At 32.1% G+C, this 22783-nt stretch overlaps 2 protein-coding genes and 2 long non-coding RNA genes across 4 annotated transcripts; all 4 read left to right on the forward strand.

Moving 5' to 3' along the window:
• Nucleotides 1-13100: 13100 nt before the first annotated feature.
• Nucleotides 13101-14349, forward strand: LOC148765857 (uncharacterized). Its single transcript, XM_088812387.1, has 2 exons — nucleotides 13101-14186; nucleotides 14272-14349. Exons 1-2 carry the CDS (start codon nucleotides 13101-13103, stop codon nucleotides 14347-14349), a joined length of 1164 nt encoding a protein of 387 aa, XP_088668513.1.
• A 52-nt stretch (nucleotides 14350-14401) lies between these two features.
• LOC105958068 (uncharacterized) lies at nucleotides 14402-15868 on the forward strand. Its single transcript, XM_088812388.1, has 3 exons — nucleotides 14402-15536; nucleotides 15610-15805; nucleotides 15864-15868. The coding sequence occupies exons 1-3, from the start codon at nucleotides 14430-14432 to the stop codon at nucleotides 15866-15868; spliced, it is 1308 nt and encodes a 435-aa protein (XP_088668514.1). The 5' UTR covers nucleotides 14402-14429.
• A 70-nt stretch (nucleotides 15869-15938) lies between these two features.
• Nucleotides 15939-16434, forward strand: LOC148765858 (uncharacterized). The gene is made up of 3 exons (XR_016029143.1): nucleotides 15939-15991; nucleotides 16070-16138; nucleotides 16219-16434. It is a non-coding gene; the product is annotated as an uncharacterized LOC148765858 (long non-coding RNA).
• Nucleotides 16435-17123: 689 nt separating this feature from the next.
• On the forward strand, nucleotides 17124-18022 carry LOC148765859 (uncharacterized). Its single transcript, XR_016029203.1, has 2 exons — nucleotides 17124-17380; nucleotides 17457-18022. It is a non-coding gene; the product is annotated as an uncharacterized LOC148765859 (long non-coding RNA).
• Nucleotides 18023-22783: the final 4761 nt, after the last annotated feature.

Below are 22783 nucleotides of genomic sequence, written 5' to 3' on the forward strand. Positions count from 1 at the left end.
AAAAGATATTTGAACTACTGCAAAAATAGTCATACAAAAGTACTACAAAATAGTCATATAAAAGTACAACTACATAAGATTCTGTCTTGGTGCAAATAGTTTTACAGAAATAAAAGTTTCAATTAATAGGAATAATAATTGTCTAATTAATCTTGTAGTGGAGCAATGATTCAACAACGGACCTCCTCATGCAATCGACACCAGTCTCAGCGTCGTTGGTAACCAGTGGAATTTGGCGGAATGTGTTCCTTATAACAAACAGGACAAAAATACCACAATCCCTTGAATCATCTGCTTGTTGGGGTGAGTCATTTACCTCATGCAGCGGTGCGTTTATGGGAATGGCGGAGATGTTAAACTTCCTTGCTGTGTTTTCGACATACATTTTCTGTGTACATGAATGAATTAGATATTTGTTTATTAAATAAGTAGTTGCTGGAAATAAATAGTCAGTAGTTGTTTACCATGTCGGTGGCGTCAATCAGGTATGGGTCCTTAAGACCTTTGCGAGGATGTAATGAGTTGTAGAAACGCCACTCATTTGAATTTCTGTCCAATATTAACAGTGTCCAGTGGTTAGCCCCGGTTTGAGGATTACCGTCAGAGTGTAATGGGAATATGAGGTATCTATGTTTGCTAACTTCTGCTGGTACGTGGAATGTTTTATTTCTGGACTCCCTCAACGATGTCTGTTAGAACTACTGATTAGTTACCACGGGAAAACATATACTTCTCTTCAAAAACAAAATTACAAATATATTATCGACTTTGTACCTGTAGCATGCTGGTGAACGTCTTCCCTTCAGCGACTCATAAGCGCTACCTTCAAACAACCCTGCAACTTGCTGATGTCCCAATATCTCGCAGTAAGCATCTATAACCTGTGATTGTACAGTGTTATTAAATTTGTGTACATAACGTGAGCAGGATAGGTTGTACAGTGTTATTAAATTTGTTTTTACCTCGCCCGAAATATCTTCCTTTCTGAGGATGATAAAGATGTCAGCCATCCGAACATGAATATTGCCATCTGGATTCTTCCACACTGTTCTACTGCATTTATAAATATTTTTTGAAGTATGAATAAGACATGTGATTGTGCAGTCATGGGTAGTCATGGGTAGTCATATGACTATATGACTACTCTTGACTACATATATGAATAGTCATATAGAACTAGTCACTAATAGTCATATAGTCATATGACTATATATGACTGTATGAAGTAGTATAATATTTCATATAGATGACTGGATATATGACTGTAGTTAGAGTTTACTTACTTCCCATGCACTATTTCATCTGCCATTGTGTTTATTATGGCCTTGTCTCTCGCACTCATGCCGATGAATGGGTTGTATTTTTTGTATCTGAAATCCCTACGTGCTTTCTTGGTGCTACGTGGTGTGACTTCATGTTTTTTTGACCTTGTACGCTTTCCCACTGCAGATTTTGGGTCCTTTAGCTTGGCCTCGATATCTTCCTCACATATCTCAAAGTCGATGTCCGAATGTATTGGTGGGCGCTCATCAAGTGCCTTTGCATATTCTGCACGATTAGCTTTCAACTCGGCTATCTTTTCTTCCCTTTCTCTAATTTTATCAAGATGAGTTTTCTCAGCTGATTTTAGGAGGGTGATTTCAGCTTCCAAGAAGATTTGGGCTGCTGTGTGCTCAGGCATGTTTGTGAGTGAGATATTTTCTGCTTCAAACTCTTGTGTCAGCGACAAAGGTTTTTCGGGTTGTACAGTTGTTGTAGCATTTGTCAACTCTTCAAGACGTTTGATGAGGGATTCATTCTCTGCCTTCAGTTCTGCATTCTCTTTGATTTTTTGTTGCAGCTCACTCTGGTTCGGCTGTGTTTGGCTCAAGATATTGAAAGATGGCCCATCATCATTGCTAAGCGCGACCTCGTCCTGTAGTTTTGCAAGTTGAAGAGCGACATGTGCCTTTTCGTCAACAAGTACCTGCTTGTCGTTTTTTAACATGACTATCTCCATTTGAAGTTCTTCTACGACAGCTTGCAGTTTCGACACTTGGGCCTCCTGTTCTGCCCTTTGTTTTGCTTCTACCTCCAACAGCCTCTTGAGTTCATCTGACGACTGCCGCTTTTTATACCAGTTTTTGATTGGGACATTCTCGTCAGAATCAGAAGGAGTGGCAGAATGAACACTAGCATTGCTGTTGTTGTTATCGTTGTTTTGTTCATCGTTTGCATCGTTGCTGATATCGTCCAGGACCAAGTTTCCATCTAAGATTTGTTGTTCTTGCTCTGTTGGGATCAGCGGATTCTCGTTGACGAGTTGTGGATCGATATCGTTCATGTCTTTGCTGCTCAATGTAGATGCAAGCTCGGATATATCCCACCGCCGAAATCTTGGAAAAGCAGAATCAGCCACTGGAGGCACGATTGATACACGCTCACACATCCAATACTGCGTAAATAAACATAAACAATTAGTCATATTTGTGAATGTACATGACAGCAGGTGACTATAAGTGAATGTGCATGACAGCAAGTGACTATAAGTGACTGTACATGACATCAAGTGACTATAAGTGACTGTACATGACAGCAGGTGACTATAAGTGACTATTCATACTTACCAGCACAAGTGGTATGCAACCATGGACTTTGTCATGTTTTTTTGCTGTGTGGATTTGTTTAACCAAGAAATCCGTTATCCCCCTGGCCCAGTTGAAGTCATTTGTTTGGTCGATATCTTCGCAGTACTTGAACATCCACCAAGCTACGACTTCAGCTGAAGTGTTGAAAAGGACAGTTGACATAAGGTGTAGGATTATTAATCTGACCACATCTTCAATGTCTTCATCGTCATCGCTATATATGCACTGCAGAAGCTGGTGTTTCAAAGTTTTTTGGTGGAGCGATGGGTGTGCGGCAAATCTTCGTGCTGCGAGTCCTTGTTGCGGCTTCCTTGACCAGTCAAAAGTCATCCGTGTGTTGCCAGATTGGATGCCAAAGATTAACTTGCAATCTTGTGGTGTGATTCTAATATTTTTGCCTCATATATGGAATGCCCTTTCTGTTTTGTTGTATGACGTCATTATTTTGAAAGTTTCATTCTGTGTGCCTGCGACGTCATCTCTGCTGAGTTTGTGTTTTGCGAATGGTAGAACGAGATGGTAGAATGGGGTACAGCGAAGACATGCATAGTGAGGTGGTCGTAGGTGTATATCTTCGAAGAAGGTCACGATTGATCGCATGTTGGCTCGGTATTGTGTCCATTTTCCCTTCTTACGTCTGACTATTTGTTCATTTGTTTCAGTATCTGCATAAAGATGTTTTTATATATGTTAGGGTGTGTACATGACTGCTAATAAGTAATCTTGAAAACAACACTCACACACAAAACACACATGAGGTAGTAAGCAGGATGTAGTAAGAATGAATGTGACTACATATGCAAATATGACTATGTAGTACTACCCATGACAACAACACCCACACACAGGAAACACACACAAAAGCTGAAGGATGTATGTGACTACACATATGAATATGACTATCCAGAACTAGCCATGACAACAACACTCACAACAACAAAAAACAGCACAATTGCTTCAGCAAAGGATGGATGTGACTATATATGAAAACAACACCCACACACAGAAACAGCACAAATGCTGAAGCAGAGGATGGATGTGACTACATATGACTACATATGACTATGCATTACTACCAGTGACAGCAACACCCACAAACAAAAATAGCACAAACAAAACAGCATCCATGAATGTGAGCACATATGACAATATGACTACGAAGTACTACCCATGAAAACAACACCCATACACAAAAAAGCACAAAATCTGTGGCATGCATGAATGTAACCATATATGCAAATATGACTACGAATTACTACTAATGGAAACAACAATCAGACACCAAAATTGGATACATGACTACGGTTTTTTCACAAATTTGAAGTAGTGAGATGGTTGAAGTAGGGTAGTACATGTTGATAGGTTTTCAGCCTGTGCCATTTTTTCCTTTCGATTACGGCCTGGAAAAAAAATGTTTGAATGGGGTTTTAGGTACCAGCGGAGGGGGAAAACAAAGTATGTTGTTGTAATGTAGCCATAAACTTACGTTTTGCCGGTGTCTTCTTCGCCATTGATGGAAGGTGACTACTGTTGGTGGTATACGATTTTGAAGAGCGGAAGTTGACTAGAATTGCGGTTGTTTGGGTTTCTATCGACGAAGATGCCTAGCCTTCCTCGGTTGGGTTGCCGTTTCCGGTGAATCCCCGCAGCGAGAAGATGGGTGCGATTTTGTAGAGAGGAGGTTGATTTTTTCGGTGGTTTCTTTGGTAGGTTTTGATAGTGGAGGGACGGGTGATTTGGGAATTGATTTTGAAATTTGTGTAATTCCGTATTTGGGTTGGGTTTGGGGTCCAGGGGTAATTTCGAGTTTGTTTGGGCCATGGGTGTATCTCAAAGAAAGATTTTTAGGGGTGAACTTATGCCTATATATTTTACATTCTAGGGGTGTATATTTAATGGACCCTTAAAAAAATTGGAAATTCTAACATATACCTAACAAATTAAGAAATAAAATATTACAAGATATCAATTGTACGATATTATTTATTCAATCCAAATTTGGTGAACTAGTCATTAATTTTAGTTCGTATATAAGTAAGGGGTTTTTCTGATAAAGTACACAACCATACACCTTTATTATTCTAGGTTTAGGGGTTATATCTCTTTTACCAATAAGCCCACCATTTTAATATTTATTATAAATAAAGAAAACATTCATGTATATCCCAATATTACCCTCAACCCTTTATACCCAATTTTTAATATGTTCCAATTTCATATTTAACTTAATTTAACCTCAATTTGACCCAAAATTTCACAAATTATTCAATTTTGATCCCAAATATTTTTTTTTCCAATTTTTTTTTTCAAATTATTTTTTTCAGCCAGATTCCGGCGTTGACTTTTCAATTTTTTTTTTCTTCCGGATTTTTTCGCCGGTTTCCGGCGTTGACTTTTTTTAGAGTTTTTAAAGTTTTTTTTTTTGTTTTTTTTTACGTCTGTCGCTAAACGTTGACCGTAATTGTGCTGTCACTGACAGGAAATTAACGTAATTATACTGTCAATGATAGTTAATTAACGTAATTATACTGTCGTTGACAATACATTTATGTAATTGTTCTGCCGTTGACAGTAAATTAACGTAATATTATTATTTTTTATTTTTTGTTATTTTTTTTATTTTGTTTGATTTGTTGACAAGTCAACGTAATTATATTACTGTCGTTGACAGTAAAATAACAGTAAACACAATAATATTACTGTCAACAACATCAATAATATTTTTTTTTGGGTTTTTGCTTTGTTTGAATTATTCACGCAGTAACATAATAATATTATTGTCTATTATTGTAATAGTACTGTAAACACAATAATATTACTGTGGTTGACGGTAATATTACTGTTGTTATAGTAATATTGCTGTCAACCACATCAATATTATTATTTTGTTTGTATTTTTTTGTTTGTTTGAGTTATTCACGGAGTAACATAATAATATTACTGTCTATTATTGTAATATTACTGTGGTTGACGGTAATATTACTGTTGTTATAGTAATATTACTGTCACTCACAGTAATATTAATTCTTTTGGTTTTTTTTATTATGTTTACATTTGTTGAACGGTCAATATAGTAATATTACTTTATTACACAATAGTAATGAGTTTTGTTGTGTTAATATTAATGTGCTAGAGATTAATATAGCAATATTATTGTGTTAAACTATAGTTTAGATAATTTTACTGTGTTTAACAGTAAGATAGTTAATATTACTGTCAATCACAACAATATTGCTGTTTAAACGAAAAAAAAAAGTTACAGAAAAAAAGAAAAGAAGAAAAAAAAAGTCAACCCCGGAATCCGGAAGAAAGAAGAAATTTTTTTTTTGAAAAGTCAACGCCGGAATCCGGCGGGAAAAAAAATGTTTTTGAAAAAAAAAAATTGGGTCAAAATTGAATAATTTGTGAAATTTGGGGTGAAATTAAAGTTAAATTAAGTTAAGGAAGAAATTGGAGCATATTAAAGTATGAGGGGTTATTTTAGTCCTTTACAAAAATCTGGACTATGTGTGGACTTATTGGTAAATGAGATTTTTGTCTGGATCTCTTTATGAATAAGTACCCATTGATGGGCTTATTTGTAATATGCCCATATATTTATGAATACAGTTAGGGGTGAAAGTCGGATGGATCGGATCGGAATTAGCCTTTTCGGAATATTTCAAAAAAAAATCGGAAATACAAAATCAATTCCAATTCCAATTCCAAAATTTTCGGAATCTAAAAATTCATTCCAATTCCAAAAGGCTCGGAAATTTCGGAATTTCGGAAAAAAATCGGAAATCACATAAGCTTTAAAATTTCAAAACTTAGCCGAAAATTTCTATAATTTTTCAAAAATAAGAACATCCACGTCGATAAAAGTAAAACTAATAACTACTAAATTTCAGTTCAAAAAAATAAATAAAAATAAACACAGCATAATATCCAATAAAACTTCTAATAACAATTCATTATGTCAAAATCCTAAAACAAGACTTATAGGTGTATTTTTCGGAAAATAAGTATTATATAATATATATTATTTATAGGTGTATTTTTCGGAAAAAATCGGATTTTTTCGGAATTAATTTCGGAATTTAATCGGATCGGAAATCGGAAATTCCAAATTTATTTTATATAATTCCAATTCCAATCCAAAAAAATCGGAAAATTTCGGAAATCGGAATTTCGGAAGTCGGAATGAAAAAAGTTGTTCCAAAATCGGAACTTTTCGGATCGGAATCGGCGGAAATTGGAAATCCCGTTCCAACTTGCACCCCTAAATACAGTAATGAAATTAAGGTAAGTCGTCGTATTAAGCATATCCCTAAATAGGGGCTATTAGTGATAATTCTTGTAGGTTTTTTTTATGGGCTATTTGATAAAACCACTCATTGAATTTTAACTTCTTGATAAATCCAATTTTTATATTGATATAAATCCAATTAATATAAAATATCTTATATACCCCAACTAATTATTCCAATAAATTAATAAATACAAATCCCCTAATTAATAGCACCAAATCAAGCTCCAAATTCTCTAATTAATGGGGAGTAATTCTCGTAATATTTGGGAACTAATGTTCTCATGAAATTGGCTTTTTTTATGGGGTTTTTTGCATAAGTCCCAACCAAGCATGTTTATTATTCTAGGTTTAGGGGCTATATTTTTTTTACCAATAAGCCCATCCATTTAATATCTTATATATAAAAGAAAGAAACGCTAGGGCAACCCTAAGAAAACCTAATGTCATATTTGTAATTGTTTTTCAATTTTTATCAAATTTTTATCTCCTTAATATTATTTTAAATATTATTTTCGAATTTTATCATATTTGTATTCCCTAAATATTATTTTAAATATTATTTTTTATTTTTATCAGATTTTTGTCTCCTAAATATTATTTTTTATTTTTATCAAATTTTTATCTCCTAAATATTATTATAAATAATATTTTTTTAATTTTATCGATTTTATATCTCCTAACTATAATTTAAATATATTTTTCAACTTTTAGCAGATTTTTATCTCCTAAATATTATTTTCGAATTTTATCAAAGTTATATCTCCTAAATAATATTTTAAATATTTTTTTCGAGTTTTATCATATTTTTATTAGTTTTTTATCTCCTAAATATTAATTTTGTTTTTTATCAGATTATTGTCACCTAAATATTATTTTCGATTTTTATCAAATTTTTATCTCCTAAATATTATTTTAAATAATAATTTTGATTTTAATCATATTTTATCGCCTAAATATTATTCTAATTATTATTTTCGTATTTTATCAACTTTTATCTCATTAACATTATTTGAAATATTATTTTCAATTTTTATCCAATTTTTATCTTCTAACTATTATTTTAAATTTTATTTTCGATTTTTATCAGATTTTTATCTCCTAAATATTATTTTTTGATTTTTTTATCAATTTTTTATCTCCTAAATATTATTTTAAATATTATTATCGATTTTCATCAAATTCTCCTAGATATTATTTATAATAATCTGATTTTCGATTTTTACAGAAAAGGGTAAATAAATCTGATTTTCATCCCTTGCGAATTTTGTGACATCGTTTTACATAATGTCTGCAACATTTGAATTTTATTTCTTCCCTACCTAAGGCTTCTTCTTTTGGTAACCCGACTTTAGATTTTGTTTTTTATCTTCTTCATCCTATTGACTGTGTGTCAATTAGTTTACATCTTTTTCCATCATGGCTTATAGGTAATTTCATTTTGTTAAATTATGTGTTTCATTAATTTATACCAAAGTTTTCAAATTTTATGTATAGCAATTATTTCATTTTATATGTTATTGGACATGTTATTGGACATGTTATTGAAATGGATGATTTGAGAGAATTAACTAAAAATGGGCGGAGCCACAAGCTATTGGAAGTCGACCTTCAAGACTTATTGTTTGTATGCGATATTTAATTTATTGTTTATATTTATTTTTTTTTCTTAATTTTCCAATTGTTAATTCGAGTGGCAAAACTGCCTGAAAATGAGGCAGTGGAGAAGGGCTTAGTTCCGATGCAAGATGTATAGATGGCCTTTTATGTTGTCGATAGTTTAGTTTTGATTATGTTAACTAAGTTATTAAATCTAATTACTTTTAAGCTCAACATGAAAGACATAGTTGATGATTTTTTTTCCTGGTTCAAATTTTCAATCTACTGGTATTAGCTGATTCAATTCATTTGGAAAATTATTCAACAGTAAAGTTATTTCCTTTTTTTTTGTGTGTAGTATATATATATATATATATATATATATATATATATATATATATATATATATATATATATATATATATACGGGTCGGTTCTGGGTCGGTTCCAATAAGACTCGTAACCCGACCCAGAACCATCCGGTTCTAGAACTTAAACCCATTACCCAACCCAAAACCATTTAGCTGACCCAGACCCACCCCAAACGGGTCGGTTCTGGGTCCAAGACCCGCCAACCCGTACCCATTGCCATCCCTATGTATATGGCTATATGCCAATATTACCCTCAACCATTTATACCCAATCTTAATTGTAATCCCAATTCAATCAATTTTGTCCACAAAAATCCAATTTTTACAACAAAAATTCAATTTTGACTTTTTTTTGGAGCGTACTTTAATATGCTCATATTTCATCGTTCACTTAATTTAATCTCAATTTGACCCCAAATTTCACAAATTATTCAATTTTGACCTAAAACTTTTTTTTTTCAAATTTTTTTTTTGCCGCCGGATTCCGCCGGTCAACGCCAGTCTCCGGCGTTGACTTTTCAATTTCTTTTTTTTTTGGCTTTTTTCTTTTCTATTCTTCCGGATTTTTTCGCCGGTTTCCGGCGGTCTCCGGCGTTGACTTTTTTTAGTTTTTTTTAAGTTGTTTTTTTTTTTTTGGTTTGTTTTTTTTTTACGTCCGCCGCTAAACGTTGACCGTAATTGTGCTATCACTGACAGTAAATTATACTGTCAATGACAGTTAATTAACGTAATTGTACTGCCGTTGACAATACATTTTATGTAATTGTGCTGCCGTTGACAGTAAATTAATGCAATATTATTATTTTTTTTTTGTTTTTTTTTGTTTGATTTGTTGACAATTCAACGTAATTACATTATTGTCGTTGACAGTAAAATAACTGTAAACACAATTATATTACTGTCAACAACATCAATATTATTATTTTTTTGGGTTTTTTGTTTTGTTTGAGTTATTCACGGAGTAACGTAATAATATTACTGTCTATTATTGTAATATTACTGTAAACACAATAATATTACTGTGGTTGACGGTAATATTACTGTTGTTATAGTAATATTGCTGTCAACCACATCAATATTATTATTTTGTTTGGATTTTTTGTTTGGTTGAGTTAATCACGGAGTAACGTAATAATATTACTGTCTATTATTGTAATATTAATGTGGTTGACGGTAATATTACTGTTATTATAGTAATATTACTATCACACACAGTAATATTAATTCTTTTGATTTTTTATTATGTTTACATTTGTTGAACGGTCAACATAGTAATATTACTCTATTACACAATAATAATGAGTTTTGTTGTGTTAATACTACTGTGCTAGAGATTAATATAGCAATATTACTGTGTTAAACTGTAGTTTAGTTAATATTACTGTGTTTAACAGTAAGATAGTTAATATTACTGTCAATCACAGCAATATTGTTGTTTAAACGAAAAAAAAAAAGTTACAGAACGAAAGAAAAGAAAAAAAAATTCGAAAAGGTCAACGCCGGAATCCGGCGGAAAAAAAAAAGTTTTTGAAATTTTTGTTTTTGAAAAAAAAAAGGTTTTGGGTCAAAATTGAATAATTTGTGAAATATGGGGTCTACTTGAGGTTAAATAAAGTTAAGGATGAAATTGGAGCATATTAAAGTATGAGGGGTTATTTTAATCCTTTACAAAAATCTGGACCATGTGTGGACTTATTGATAAAGAAGTTTTTTGTCTGGATTTCTTTATGAATAAGTATCCATTGATGGGCTTATTTGCAATGACCCTTTTTTTTATTATTATTATAATTGCAAGTAATTTACATGATTTATTATATTTGGGAAGTAATTTATTCTGCATGGTGCTTCTTGACGAAATTATTTCACGAAGGAAAAAATTGAAGACACATGAAAAAACACTCTGTATAAACATGAAAACCACGTTGTATATACATCTATATAAATATCAAAACTACTATGTACAAACAGTTATATAAACATGAACACCACTCTGTATATACAACTATATAAACATGAAAACCAGTCCGTATACATATATGTAAACATGAAAACCACTTCTTTTTTTCAATTTTTTTATACCATGGTTACGGAAATTAAAATCCACTATAAACTCATCGGATATTATTACAAATTTATCGAAAACCACTGCGAAATTACGGTAAAATTCATTGTAACGTAGTCCACTTTAATATTAACATAATCCACAACAAACTTATCAAAATCCACTAAAAATATACGTAATTCCCTACTAATACAACTCAAAAAATAACAAATTACCAAAAAAATACATACGTAATCCACTACTAATACAACTCAAAAACTAACAAACGATAAAAAATGTAAATTCACTATTCTTAAATCCACTATTCAAAAATTCACTATTTGAAACGTAAACCACTAATATTAATCGCATACATCTAATCCACTAATCCCCAAATTCGGCTTCGGGCAACAGTTGTCGTCGAATTTCAATAAAATGGGTCAATCTCGTCTCCATTAGCGACATGTTTTCCTCCTCCAGCCCCACCTCTCTTATGCATATATAGCCCTAATAATTTTTGGTAATGTTTTTACTAATAAACAATCCAATCAAGAAAATGAAAAAAAAAATGATCTTGTTTTGATGTTTACTTGATTGAAAAGTTGTGGGCTTAAACGGCGGCGACCGTCGAGAGATGAAGTGATGTTGACGCCGGCAGGGTAGTAGTTTTTCATGGCGGAAACGCTAGATTTGAATAACACGGGAACCAAAACCCGAAATTGATCGCGCCCCAGTCGCGCTTCTCTTGTGCCGTGGCGCGAACCCTGGTGCGCGAATGCTGGTCGGCCGGAGGGAGAAAAGGAGAGAGAGTGTGGGGTTGGGGAAGAGAGTGCGGGGTTGGTGAAGGAGATGCAGAAAAGAATTTGTTGTAGACGCGGTAGAGAAATAAAAACGACGAAAATAGAGAAGGGAGACAGAAGATATGAGTATAGGGTGAGATATAAGAAAATGGTACAATGTGAAACTGTTTTAATTTTTATTAATTAAGAATATTTTGGATTTAACTTTAAAATGTAATTTTTTTTTTTTTTGGACTCCTTGTAAATGGAGAGTTTGGAGAGTTCCAACAGGGGAGTTTTGTCAAATTATAATCTTTATATATAAAAGAAAGGTTTTGCCCCGAAACCCTAATACCATTTTGGTGAAATGTTAGTAGACCTAGGGGCATATATGGTAAACTCATAATTAAATCATATAATTAATTGTCCGTTTTTACTTTTTAAGCACGTTCATTGTTAGTTTTTTTTTTCGTTTTTTTTGGTCCGTTCCTTCCTTTATTTTATTTTGGGTTAAATACACTATACCCCCTTAAAGTGTTGAATAAGTAGCAAACACCCCCCTAAACTACACCATGTAACATTTACCTCCCTTAAACTAACCATCGTTATTTCTTCTGTTAAATACAAATGATGTGGCAAGACGCCTATAACACAATAATTAAAATCCCCTAACTACCCACAGTTTATTTTAAGAAAATAAGTTTTACGTGGCATTAGAAAATCAAATTATTAACATGGGAGTGGAAAGTAGTACAACCCCACTAACCCTATTATTTCTGCCATTTTATTTCGAAAACTACCCAAAATCTTTGTATCTATGCCGGCGGCATATCACCAAAATTCAATTCTACCGTGGCGGACTAGCTACTAGAAAGACAAGATTTTTTTCCTCATTCCTGCTAGTATTTTGTCTGGTAAACAGAGTCTTAAAAAGTTAAAAGCGTCGAGTCATGTTCTGAGTACTTGACTGTTGGGCACTTTATTTCACTATGTAGGGTATTTTTTAGGTTTTTGATTGTATTATGTTGGAAATATGTTTGTATAGGTTTTAATCAATTTTTGTTTGTATTTCCAACCCTTTTATAGTTTGTACCTTCATTGATACTTATATGATTGTGTTATTCTGTTTTAATAGTTAAATAAATATCTTATTATATAATTTAACTTTAATTGCATATCATTTTAACGTGGTTCCAGTTTGACTGAAAAACAATAATATATACCATGTGATGATCCAAACTTTTATAAAAGTGCATGCTTTTTCGATCTATCTTATACATTGTGTAACTTTTGAGTATTTCTAATACAAAAAACCGAAAAACTGTTGAATATTTCTTTTTGTTTTGTTGTTTTATTAATTGGTTAATTTTTATGTATCTTTTGTGTTTCAGGAATATGGCAGTTGAATTATTCACTCTAAAATTCTATTATGGGGGACAATTTGTTACTATGGATTTCGGATCATACACTGGAGGTCAATGTTTTGCTAAAAATGAGATTGATCCTGACATAATCTCATACTTTGAGATTCTACACATTGTTAGGGAACTTGGCCACCCAGTGACTAGTGTCGTTTGGCTGAAGATTCCTCATAGTACAATCATAAGTGAACTTCGGTTAATTGATAATGATCAAGTGGTCCTCGACATGTTAACAATTCACAGGGCACATAGTTTGTTTGAGATTGAGCTGTATATTCAAGAAATAAATATTGAGCTTCATATGCTTGATGAGAGTGCAGCTGTTGTAGGTCATGATGGTGATCAAATTGATTTCGATAGCAATTGTGAGGATGAAGGGAGTGATCACAATGAAATGAACTCGGAGGATGGTGAAAATGAAAATAACCTAGTGTCTGAGTTTGATTACTTTGCAGAAGGGGATACATTGAGTGATTCAGATGATTCGGTAGAAGCACATACATATAATACGATAAATGAAAATGAGGGCATTGATATTTTATATGATGAAGAAAGTGAAAGTCAAAGTGATCCAGAGGTGTTACATAGCCCTAGTGAATCTGAAGGAGAGGAAAGTGTGAGGTTTCCTCAATTTGAGGAAAATAAGGATAATAGAAGACCTAAATTGACGGTGGGTCTTGTCTTTGCTGATGTTAAGGTGTATAGAAAAGCTTTGAGGCAATATGCTGTGGATTGCGGTTTTGAATTGTCATTTGAAAAAAATGAGAGCGATAGAGTTACTGTTAAGTGTAAAAAAAGTTGCGGGTGGAGAGTCCATGCAAGTTTACTGGGTAAGTCAAGTTCTTTTCGGATAAAAACTATTAAAGGAGAGCCTCATAGGTGTCCAAGAATTTTTAAGAATAAGAGTGCAAATTCAACCTATTTGGCTGATAGATACATGCAAAGATTTGTGGATGACCCTAACTTGAGTCATAAATCCTTCATGACGCTTGTTAGAAAGGAGGTCAAAGTATATGCTCACAGGCAACAATTGTACAGAGCTAAGAGAAAGGCTATTGAGGCAATTCAAGGGAATGTGAAGGAACAATATTCTAAATTGAGGAACTACTGCAAAATGACTCTTTCAAAAAATAATGGCTCCACAGCAGTACTTCAGATCGAGGGCCCTCCGGTGTATAGAAATCCTACATTTAAGAGAATTTTTATCCTGTATGGAGCATTGAATGAGGGATTTCTTATGGCTTGTAGACCAATCATAGGCTTGGATGCTTGCTTTTTGAAAGGAAGGTATGGTGGACAACTTATGGCTGCAGTTGCAAGGGATGGAAATAATCAAATGTTTCCATTGGCAGTAGCTGTGGTCGAAGTTGAATCTAAGGATAGTTGGTCATGGTTTTTACAGTTGTTGGTACATGCAATTGGCAACATTGAGGAGAGAAGATTGACATTTATATCAGATAGGCAAAAAGGGTTGGTTGAGAGTTTTGAACAAGTAATTCCTTCCGTTGACCAAAGGTTCTGTGTACGGCATTTATATGCTAATTTCAAGCTGAAATTTAAGGACCCAACACTTAAAGATTTGATGTGGAATGCAGCTCGTTCATACTTAGAGGAGGGATATAATGAAAACATGAACTTGATCAAAGCAATTTCACAAGAAGCATATGCATGGCTGAAAAAGATCCCTCCTGAATTGTGGTGCAAGTTTAAAATGTCACCATTTCCCAAATGTGATATGTTGAGCAATAATTTATGTGAATCATTCAACCATTTCATCAAAGAGGCAAGGGAAGAACCTATATTGACTATGTTGGAGACTTTGAGGAGGCAGTTTATGTGTAGACTGCAAAAAAAGAGAGAAAAGATTGCACAATATAAAGGTTCAATATGTCCGAGAATTCAAGATAAGGTGGAAAAGATGAAGGAGAAAGCAATGGATTTTGAAACTTATTTTTCTGGAAATGGAATCTGGGAGATTGTATCAGGTGCAAAATCTTATGTGGTTGATCTGAATAAACATAACTGCAGTTGTAGAGAGTGGGATCTAACTGGCATACCATGTTCACATGCCACTTGTGCTATACTCACCGAACAAAAGTTCGTGGAAGATTATGTCAGCCCATACTATCATGTTAGTGCATACAAGATGGCATATCAATGTACTATTTATCCTGTCGGAGATCCAAAACTATGGAAAGTGGAAGAATCAGAAGCAATCATGCCTCCACCATACAAGAAACGGCCTGGAAGACCAAAAAAAATGAGAAGGAAAGGGCCTGATGAAATAGATAATGGAGGAAGAGTCACCAAGAGGGGCAGTTTTATGTCATGTTCTAATTGTGGAGAGACTTCTCACAACAAGAAAACATGTAAGAAGCCTCCAATGGAGAAACCAAGAAAGCAACATAAGGTAATATAATTTAACTTCTTTATAATTTATAACATACAAAGAATCTGACTCAATTTTAATTCTTTAAATACAGGTTAGTACAAATGTTGTAGACACCATCTTACCAACTCAACATTTTTTTACTGAAGCTCCTTCAGTCACAACTGGAAGAGGAACAATGAGGGGAAGAGGAAGAGGGAGAGGAAGAGAAAATGGATGGGGAAGAGGAAGAGAAAGAGGAAAATGTAAAGAGAATGGAAGAATGAATCAGTTCAACAATCCAAATTGTGGTATCGGAAATTGGAATGGCATAGGAATGGCTACTCCAAATAACTTCATGCCTGCAAGTGTAAATCCCTTGAACCACCTAAATTATTATCACTCCTGCAATATTGCATTACTAATGGTATTTGATTCTTATTGTGCAGTTTCTTCCAATGGCAGAGGGTACTAGTAAAGGGATCACCACAAAAATGGTGATTGTGATCTCATCTTAAAACTGTTTATTTTTACATTAACCTTACTTATCAAATTAATTTAGTGTTTTGATGCAGTGGACTTCATATACACCTCCTAGTACATTACCAAGTTCATATGCTACCAGATCTGTTCCCAATGTGCAGGTCAAATTTTAATCCTTATTTGATCATTTGTATTTATATTCTCTCTTACCTAACTTATCTTGTTTCACGGCATTGATCAGATCCAGAGACAGTCAACTAGGTTTGGGGATGCAATTTTTTCGAGTCAATCTTCTCGTAATAATTTCACTGTTACAACAGATATTGGAGATGCTGAATTTGGGCTTTAGTATAAAAAGTTTTAGTATGTTTGGTATTTGGTTTTTTATTTTTTTCATTGTTTAGAGATTCAGTTATGTGAACTTATGATGGTGAGTGAAGACTTGTGAAGTCTGGTGTGTTTTCTTTTTTTTTTTTTTTTTTTTTTTTATTTATTTGCAGTGTACTTTTGAATGTCATCAATGCTATTATTTATCATTTCTTTTGATATACTGTATATATGAATTGTTGATCTACTATGTTTATTGTTTATGGTTTGTAATATCATTGGCATGTACAATATTTTTATTTAAATGTATTTTTTTACTGCATACGGTACTTTTTTTTTATTTCTACTCCAATTTAATTTTAACTCTGTAATTAATTAAAAAACAAATATATGTTCTTAAATAAAAATATTTTTCTAAATGTACTGAGTTAGTAGATAAAGAAATAGGACAAATATAAATAAAAAATATTTTAAGAAAATGGATGCAAAGAATCCTAAAATTCATTGACCTACGCAGCAACAAGGTTAATTTCGTTAAAAAAGAACCATGTGGTCAATGAAGACGTCAAAATGACCGATTTATTGCCATGTCATATATATTGGATTGCCATGTCACTTATAATGGATGGAGAACATAACGGTGGTTAGTTCAAGGGGGGTAAACGTTACATGGTATAGTTTAGGGGGGTGTTTGCTACCTATCCAACACTTTAAGGGGGTATAGTGTATTTAACCCTTTTATTTTTTTCCTTAAGTTTTTGCCCACCTTCTACGTAAACATGCTTTTGTTTTTATCGTGTCCTGAAATTTTGGGGAGTTTTGCACTTTGCTGCACGTTCTTCACTTCTCAAAACCGCTGAAAAAAACGCACATGATGTAAGGTTAACTGCAACACAAAATTTGAATATTTATAATCACTCGAAACTTCTGTTCTTCTAATCATGTATTGCAATTTCCCACGGCTTGATATTATTATTTGAAAAAACCACCACGATCAAACGGCGTGGCGGTGACGGTGACTCCGTGACAGAATTCCTTGCTTCTTTAATGGACTACGTATGCAGTATACTTTCATCGTAAGTATTTCCCCTAATAGACCGATTTAAATTCAACAATTGTGTTTCTTCATTGAAAAAATTCATTGATTTGCAGATATGATAAATTGATGGAGAAATCACCCTGAGAAAATGTGAAGCAGTGTAAAAGGTGTAAAAACAGTGTTTTGATGTTTGTTAATTAATTAGCGGATCTGTTTGAACCGTTAATTCCATTTATATCAGTGAAACGATAAACTAGATGTTCTTTGGGGGATGGAAGAGAATTGTGAAGAGATGATGAAGAAGCGAGATTTATCTTCATCCATATATAGGCTCAGTGCATGAGTTGAAAATTTTATTCATTGAACGTATTGAATTGCATATAATACGTGTTTTTGTTATTTTTTGTTTTTTCACAATGTTTTACAGCCATTATGACTCGAATTTGTCTTTATTCAGGCATGGATTATGCATATCCAAACAAGAGAATATGTTTCATGGCAAAAAAAAGCTCTTCGAAGCAAAAATGTGACCGCCATCATATAGCCAGACATTTTTATACGAAAGTGATTATATTTCTTCAAGTTCATTCTTATCTTCGTGTTCGTTTCAAAAAAATCATATGCCAAACCTTTTGAAGCCAAATTTAGTTCTGAAAGATTTTATATTTTTTTGTTGAAATTTGTTATAAATATACACTAACAGAGTAGGTGTGTGATAGGCTTACAGGGGGTGAAGACGGGATATCTTAATGTTTTATGTTTTACTAATTGACGACAATCTTATGCTATATGGTTCTTTACTATTACTATTCCCGATTTGTTTATGTGTTGTTTTCATCACGTTTCTGCAGAAAATTTTGCATAGTTTCTCAACGCATTTGATTGCCTAATTGCTCAATGACATTCAAAATTCTAACCATAGTTTAAAACACCTACTGACATTATATTATTTTTTGGTTTTTTTTTTTTATGTTTTTGTCAAATTCGCTGAATTACCTGACCTCGGATATTACCTATATATATATATACTGACCTTTTCCTTGTCCTAGTCCTATTATAACTCTCTCCTCCTTTTTTTTGGTATATTCCCTAAGTCTATTTGATTTTGGATTCTCTCGATATTTAATTCTTTTTACTAATAAATCTTGATATTTGATAATTAAAAATTGGGGGTTTTGTAAATAAGTCCTCAATCAAGTACGTTTATTATTATTATTCTAGGTTTAGGGGTTATATCTCTTTCACCAATAAGTCAATATTACCCTCAACCATTTATACACAATTCTTAATTGTAGCCCCAATTTAATCAATTTTGTCTACAAAAATCCAATTTTGACCACAAAAATCTAATTTTGACTTTTTTTTTTTTAGCATAAATATGCTCCAATTTCATCTTTAACTTAATTTAATCTCAATTTGACCCCAAATATTTTTGCCGCCGGATTCCGGCGTTGACTTTTCAATTTTTTTTTTCTTTCGGATTTTTCGCCGGTTTTTGGCGTTGACTTTTTTTTGTTTTTTTTTGCTTTTTTCTTTTTTGTTTTCTTTACTTCCAGATTTTTTAGCCGGTTTCCGGCGGTCTCCGGCGTTGACTTTTTTTAGTGTTTTTTTTAAGTTTTTTTTTTGTTTGTTTTGTTTTTTTTTTACGTCCGCCGCTAAACGTTGACCGTAATTGTGCTGTCACTGACAGTAAATTAACGTAATTATACTGTCAATGACAGTTAATTAACGTAATTGTACTGCCGTTGACAATACATTTATGTAATTCTGCTGCCTTGACAGTAAATTAATGTAATATTATTATTTTTTTGTTTTTTGTTATTTTTTTATTTTATTTTGTTTGATTTGTTGACAAGTCAACGTAATTATATTTCTGTCGTTGACAGTAAAATAACTGTAAACACAATAATATTACTGTCAACAACATCAATATTATTATTTTTTTGGGTTTTTTGTTTTGTTTGAGTTATTCACGGAGTAATGTAATAATATTACTGTCTATTATTGTAATATTACTGTAAACACAATAATATTACTGTGGTTGACGGTAATATTACTGTTGTTATAGTAATATTGTTGTCAACCACATCAATATTATTATTTTGTTTGGATTTTTTGTTTGTTTGAGTTATTCACGGAGTAACGTAATAATATTACTGTCTATTATTGTAATATTGCTGTGGTTGACGGTAATATTACTGTTGTTATAGTAATATTGTTGTCAACCACATCAATATTATTATTTTGTTTGAATTTTTGTTTGTTTGAGTTATTCACGGAGTAACGTAATAATATTACTGTCTATTATTGTAATATTACTGTGGTTGACGGTAATATTACTGTTGTTATAGTAATATTATTGTCACTCACAGTAATATTAATTATTTTGATTTTTTTTATTATGTTTACATTTGTTGAACGGTCAACATAGTAATATTACTCTATTACACAATAATAATAAGTTTTGTTGTGTTAATATTATTGTACTAGAGATTAATATAGCGATATTACTATGTTAAACTGTAGTTTAGTTAATTTTATTGTGTTTAACAGTAAGATTGTTAATATTGCTGTCAATCACAACAATATTGTTGTTTACACAAAAAAAAAGTTACAGAAAGAAAGAAAAGAAGAAAAATAAAATTAAAATTAAAAAAAAAAATCGAAAAATTCAACGCCGGAAACCGGCGAAAAAATCCGGAAGAAAAAAAAATTGAAAAGTCAACGTCGGAATCTGGCGGAAAAAAAAATTGAAAAAAAAAGTTTTGGGTCAAAATTGAATAATATGTGAAATTTGGGGTCAAATTAAGGTTAAATAAATTTAAGGATGAAATTGGAGCATATTAAAGTATGAAGGGTTATTTTAGTCATTTACAAAAATCTGGACCATGTGTGGACTTATTGGTAAATGAGTTTTTTGTCTGAATCTCTTTATGAATAAGTACCCATTGATGGGCTTATTTGTAAAGACCCCTTAAAAATTTTGTCAAAGTTCTATGACAATGCCATTTAATTAATATAGGGCAAATGACAAATAGACTCATGACAAGGGCACTTAATTAAAAGTAGGGGTGAGTTCGGGACGGGATTTTGGGAATTCGGGATTTTCGGGATCGGGATTTCGGGATTCGGGATAGAAATTTCAAATCCCAATCCCGTCCCAAACTATTAAATCCCGGTTATATCGGTATCCCTAAATATTTCGGGAATCGGGATTGGGATCGGGAAATCCCATATTTTGCCTAAAAACTAAGAAATATTGCATCTTTTTTCCATTAGTATTATTTTATATACTAAACCAACTTGAATATATTATAGGGCAAATTACCAAAACCCCCCTGAGGTAAGGCTGAATAACGAAAATCCCCCCCTTGTTTGCGTAATTACGAAAATCCCCCTTGACTAACGGTTGACCAATTTTTTTTAACAGAAAACGTGAAAAGTCTATTATACCCTTCTGTTAAATATGTAAAAAATAAAAGAAAAAAAACAAATTACGAAAACCCCCCTGAGGTAAGGCGTAATTACGAAAATCCCCCTCAATGGAATATTATGATTTATTTGTATTTAATATATACTTTTTACATTTCGTTTGTTTAAAATTGAAATATAATTAAACAAATATTAAAAATTATTAAAAATATTTTTACCGTAAAATAAGAAATACGAGAATATTTCAAAAATATGTAAACTCGTTTTGATTGAATAAAAAAATATAAAATATATAAAAAAAAATACAAAACAAGTAAAAAAAATTATGTTACAAGATATGTTTAATTATTTTATATATTCTTTTTGTATATTTTTAATAATTATAAAATGAAGAAATACGTTATAGTTTTAAAATTAAAATAACTACGTTTTTTAAGTATTATAAGCCCCCCTACGGTGTTACTTTTGACGAAAAAATATAATAAAACATTGACAATTACCATAATATTAAAAAAACTATTAAAAATATTTGTAGCATAAAATAAGAAATACGAGAGTATTTCAAAAATACGTAACCTCGATTTTATTGAATAAAAAAATATATAAAAAAATTAAAAAAGAAATAAAAACTTTTAATGTTATCTTTAATTATTTTATATACATTTTATCTTTTTAATAATTATAAAATGAAGAAATACATTATAGTTTTAAAATTAAAATAACTACATTTTTTAAATACATTACAATTTACCCCCTAAGTAATTAATATGCTTACAATTACCCCTCAAGGGCAAGAATGTCATTTTCGGAGGAATATTCCATGGAATCAAAAAGATTCCGTCAGAAGTAACACCGTAGGGGGAATTTGTAAGATGACAACATACCTCAGGGGGATTTTCGTAATTACGCAAACAAGGGGGGGATTTTCGTTATTCAGCCTTACCTCAGGGGGGTTTTGGTAATTTGCCCATATATTATATACATACTATTGTTCTTGCCTTATTTATTTTTACCACAAAACTTGGAACAAATAATATTTTAAAAATTTAAAAATAAGTTGAAACAATATATTTTATATTGTATTTCTATATATATATATATATATATATATATATATATATATATATATATATATATATATATATATATATATATGTGTGTGTGTGTGTGTGTGTGTGTTTATTTTTTTTATTAGTTTTTTTTTTCTTTTTTTCCTAATTCGGGATTAAAATATCCCGATCGGGATTGAACCAATTCCCTAATACCGATCCCGTATTTGTTCCTAATCCCAATCCCGAATCGCGTAATCCCGAATTCCCGAAGTTTTAGTCCCAAATAGTAAAATTCCGATCGGGACGGGACGGGATCCCGAATCCCGATCCCAAATGCCCAGCCCTAATTAAAAGAAGAACATCCAACTTTTTTGTCTTTCAAATAAATCCAGCACATTCAAACTTATTTGTCTTAAAAAAAATATTTTAATTAATATTATTGTCTTGGCAGCTAAATTATTGTCTCTAGCAGTTATTTAACTGTCGGAGATAGTAATTTAACTGTTAATTGACTTTTCTTTTAAATATTTTAATTAATATTACTGTATTTGTTGCTAAATTACTGTCTCCAGCAGTTATTTAACTGTCAGAGACAGTAATTTAACTGTTAATTGATTTTTTTATTCTTAAAAAAACTATTTTTAATTAATATTACTGTCTCCAACAGTTATTTAACTGACGGAGACAGCAATTTCCTTACTTGCTTTTCGTGAGATTGTTGTGGCGGGGTTGGGGCAACAACAGTTGCAGGTGGGGACTTCAACGGTGACGGGGAGATGGTGGACTTCAACGGCGACGGCGACGGCGACGGGGCGACGGCGAAGGCGGGGTTGAGTGTTGCATTGAATTTTTTTGTTTTCTTCTTCCCTTCTTCCCTCCTCGTTTTTCAATTCTCGATTCAATTTCCTTTTTCTTTCTTTTTTTTATTAATTTTTCTTTTTTAAATTGGTCTTGCA

This window comes from Erythranthe guttata, chromosome 13, assembly GCF_056151865.1.
Source record: "Erythranthe guttata isolate IM_541 chromosome 13, IM_541, whole genome shotgun sequence".
Taxonomy (NCBI): domain Eukaryota; kingdom Viridiplantae; phylum Streptophyta; class Magnoliopsida; order Lamiales; family Phrymaceae; genus Erythranthe; species Erythranthe guttata.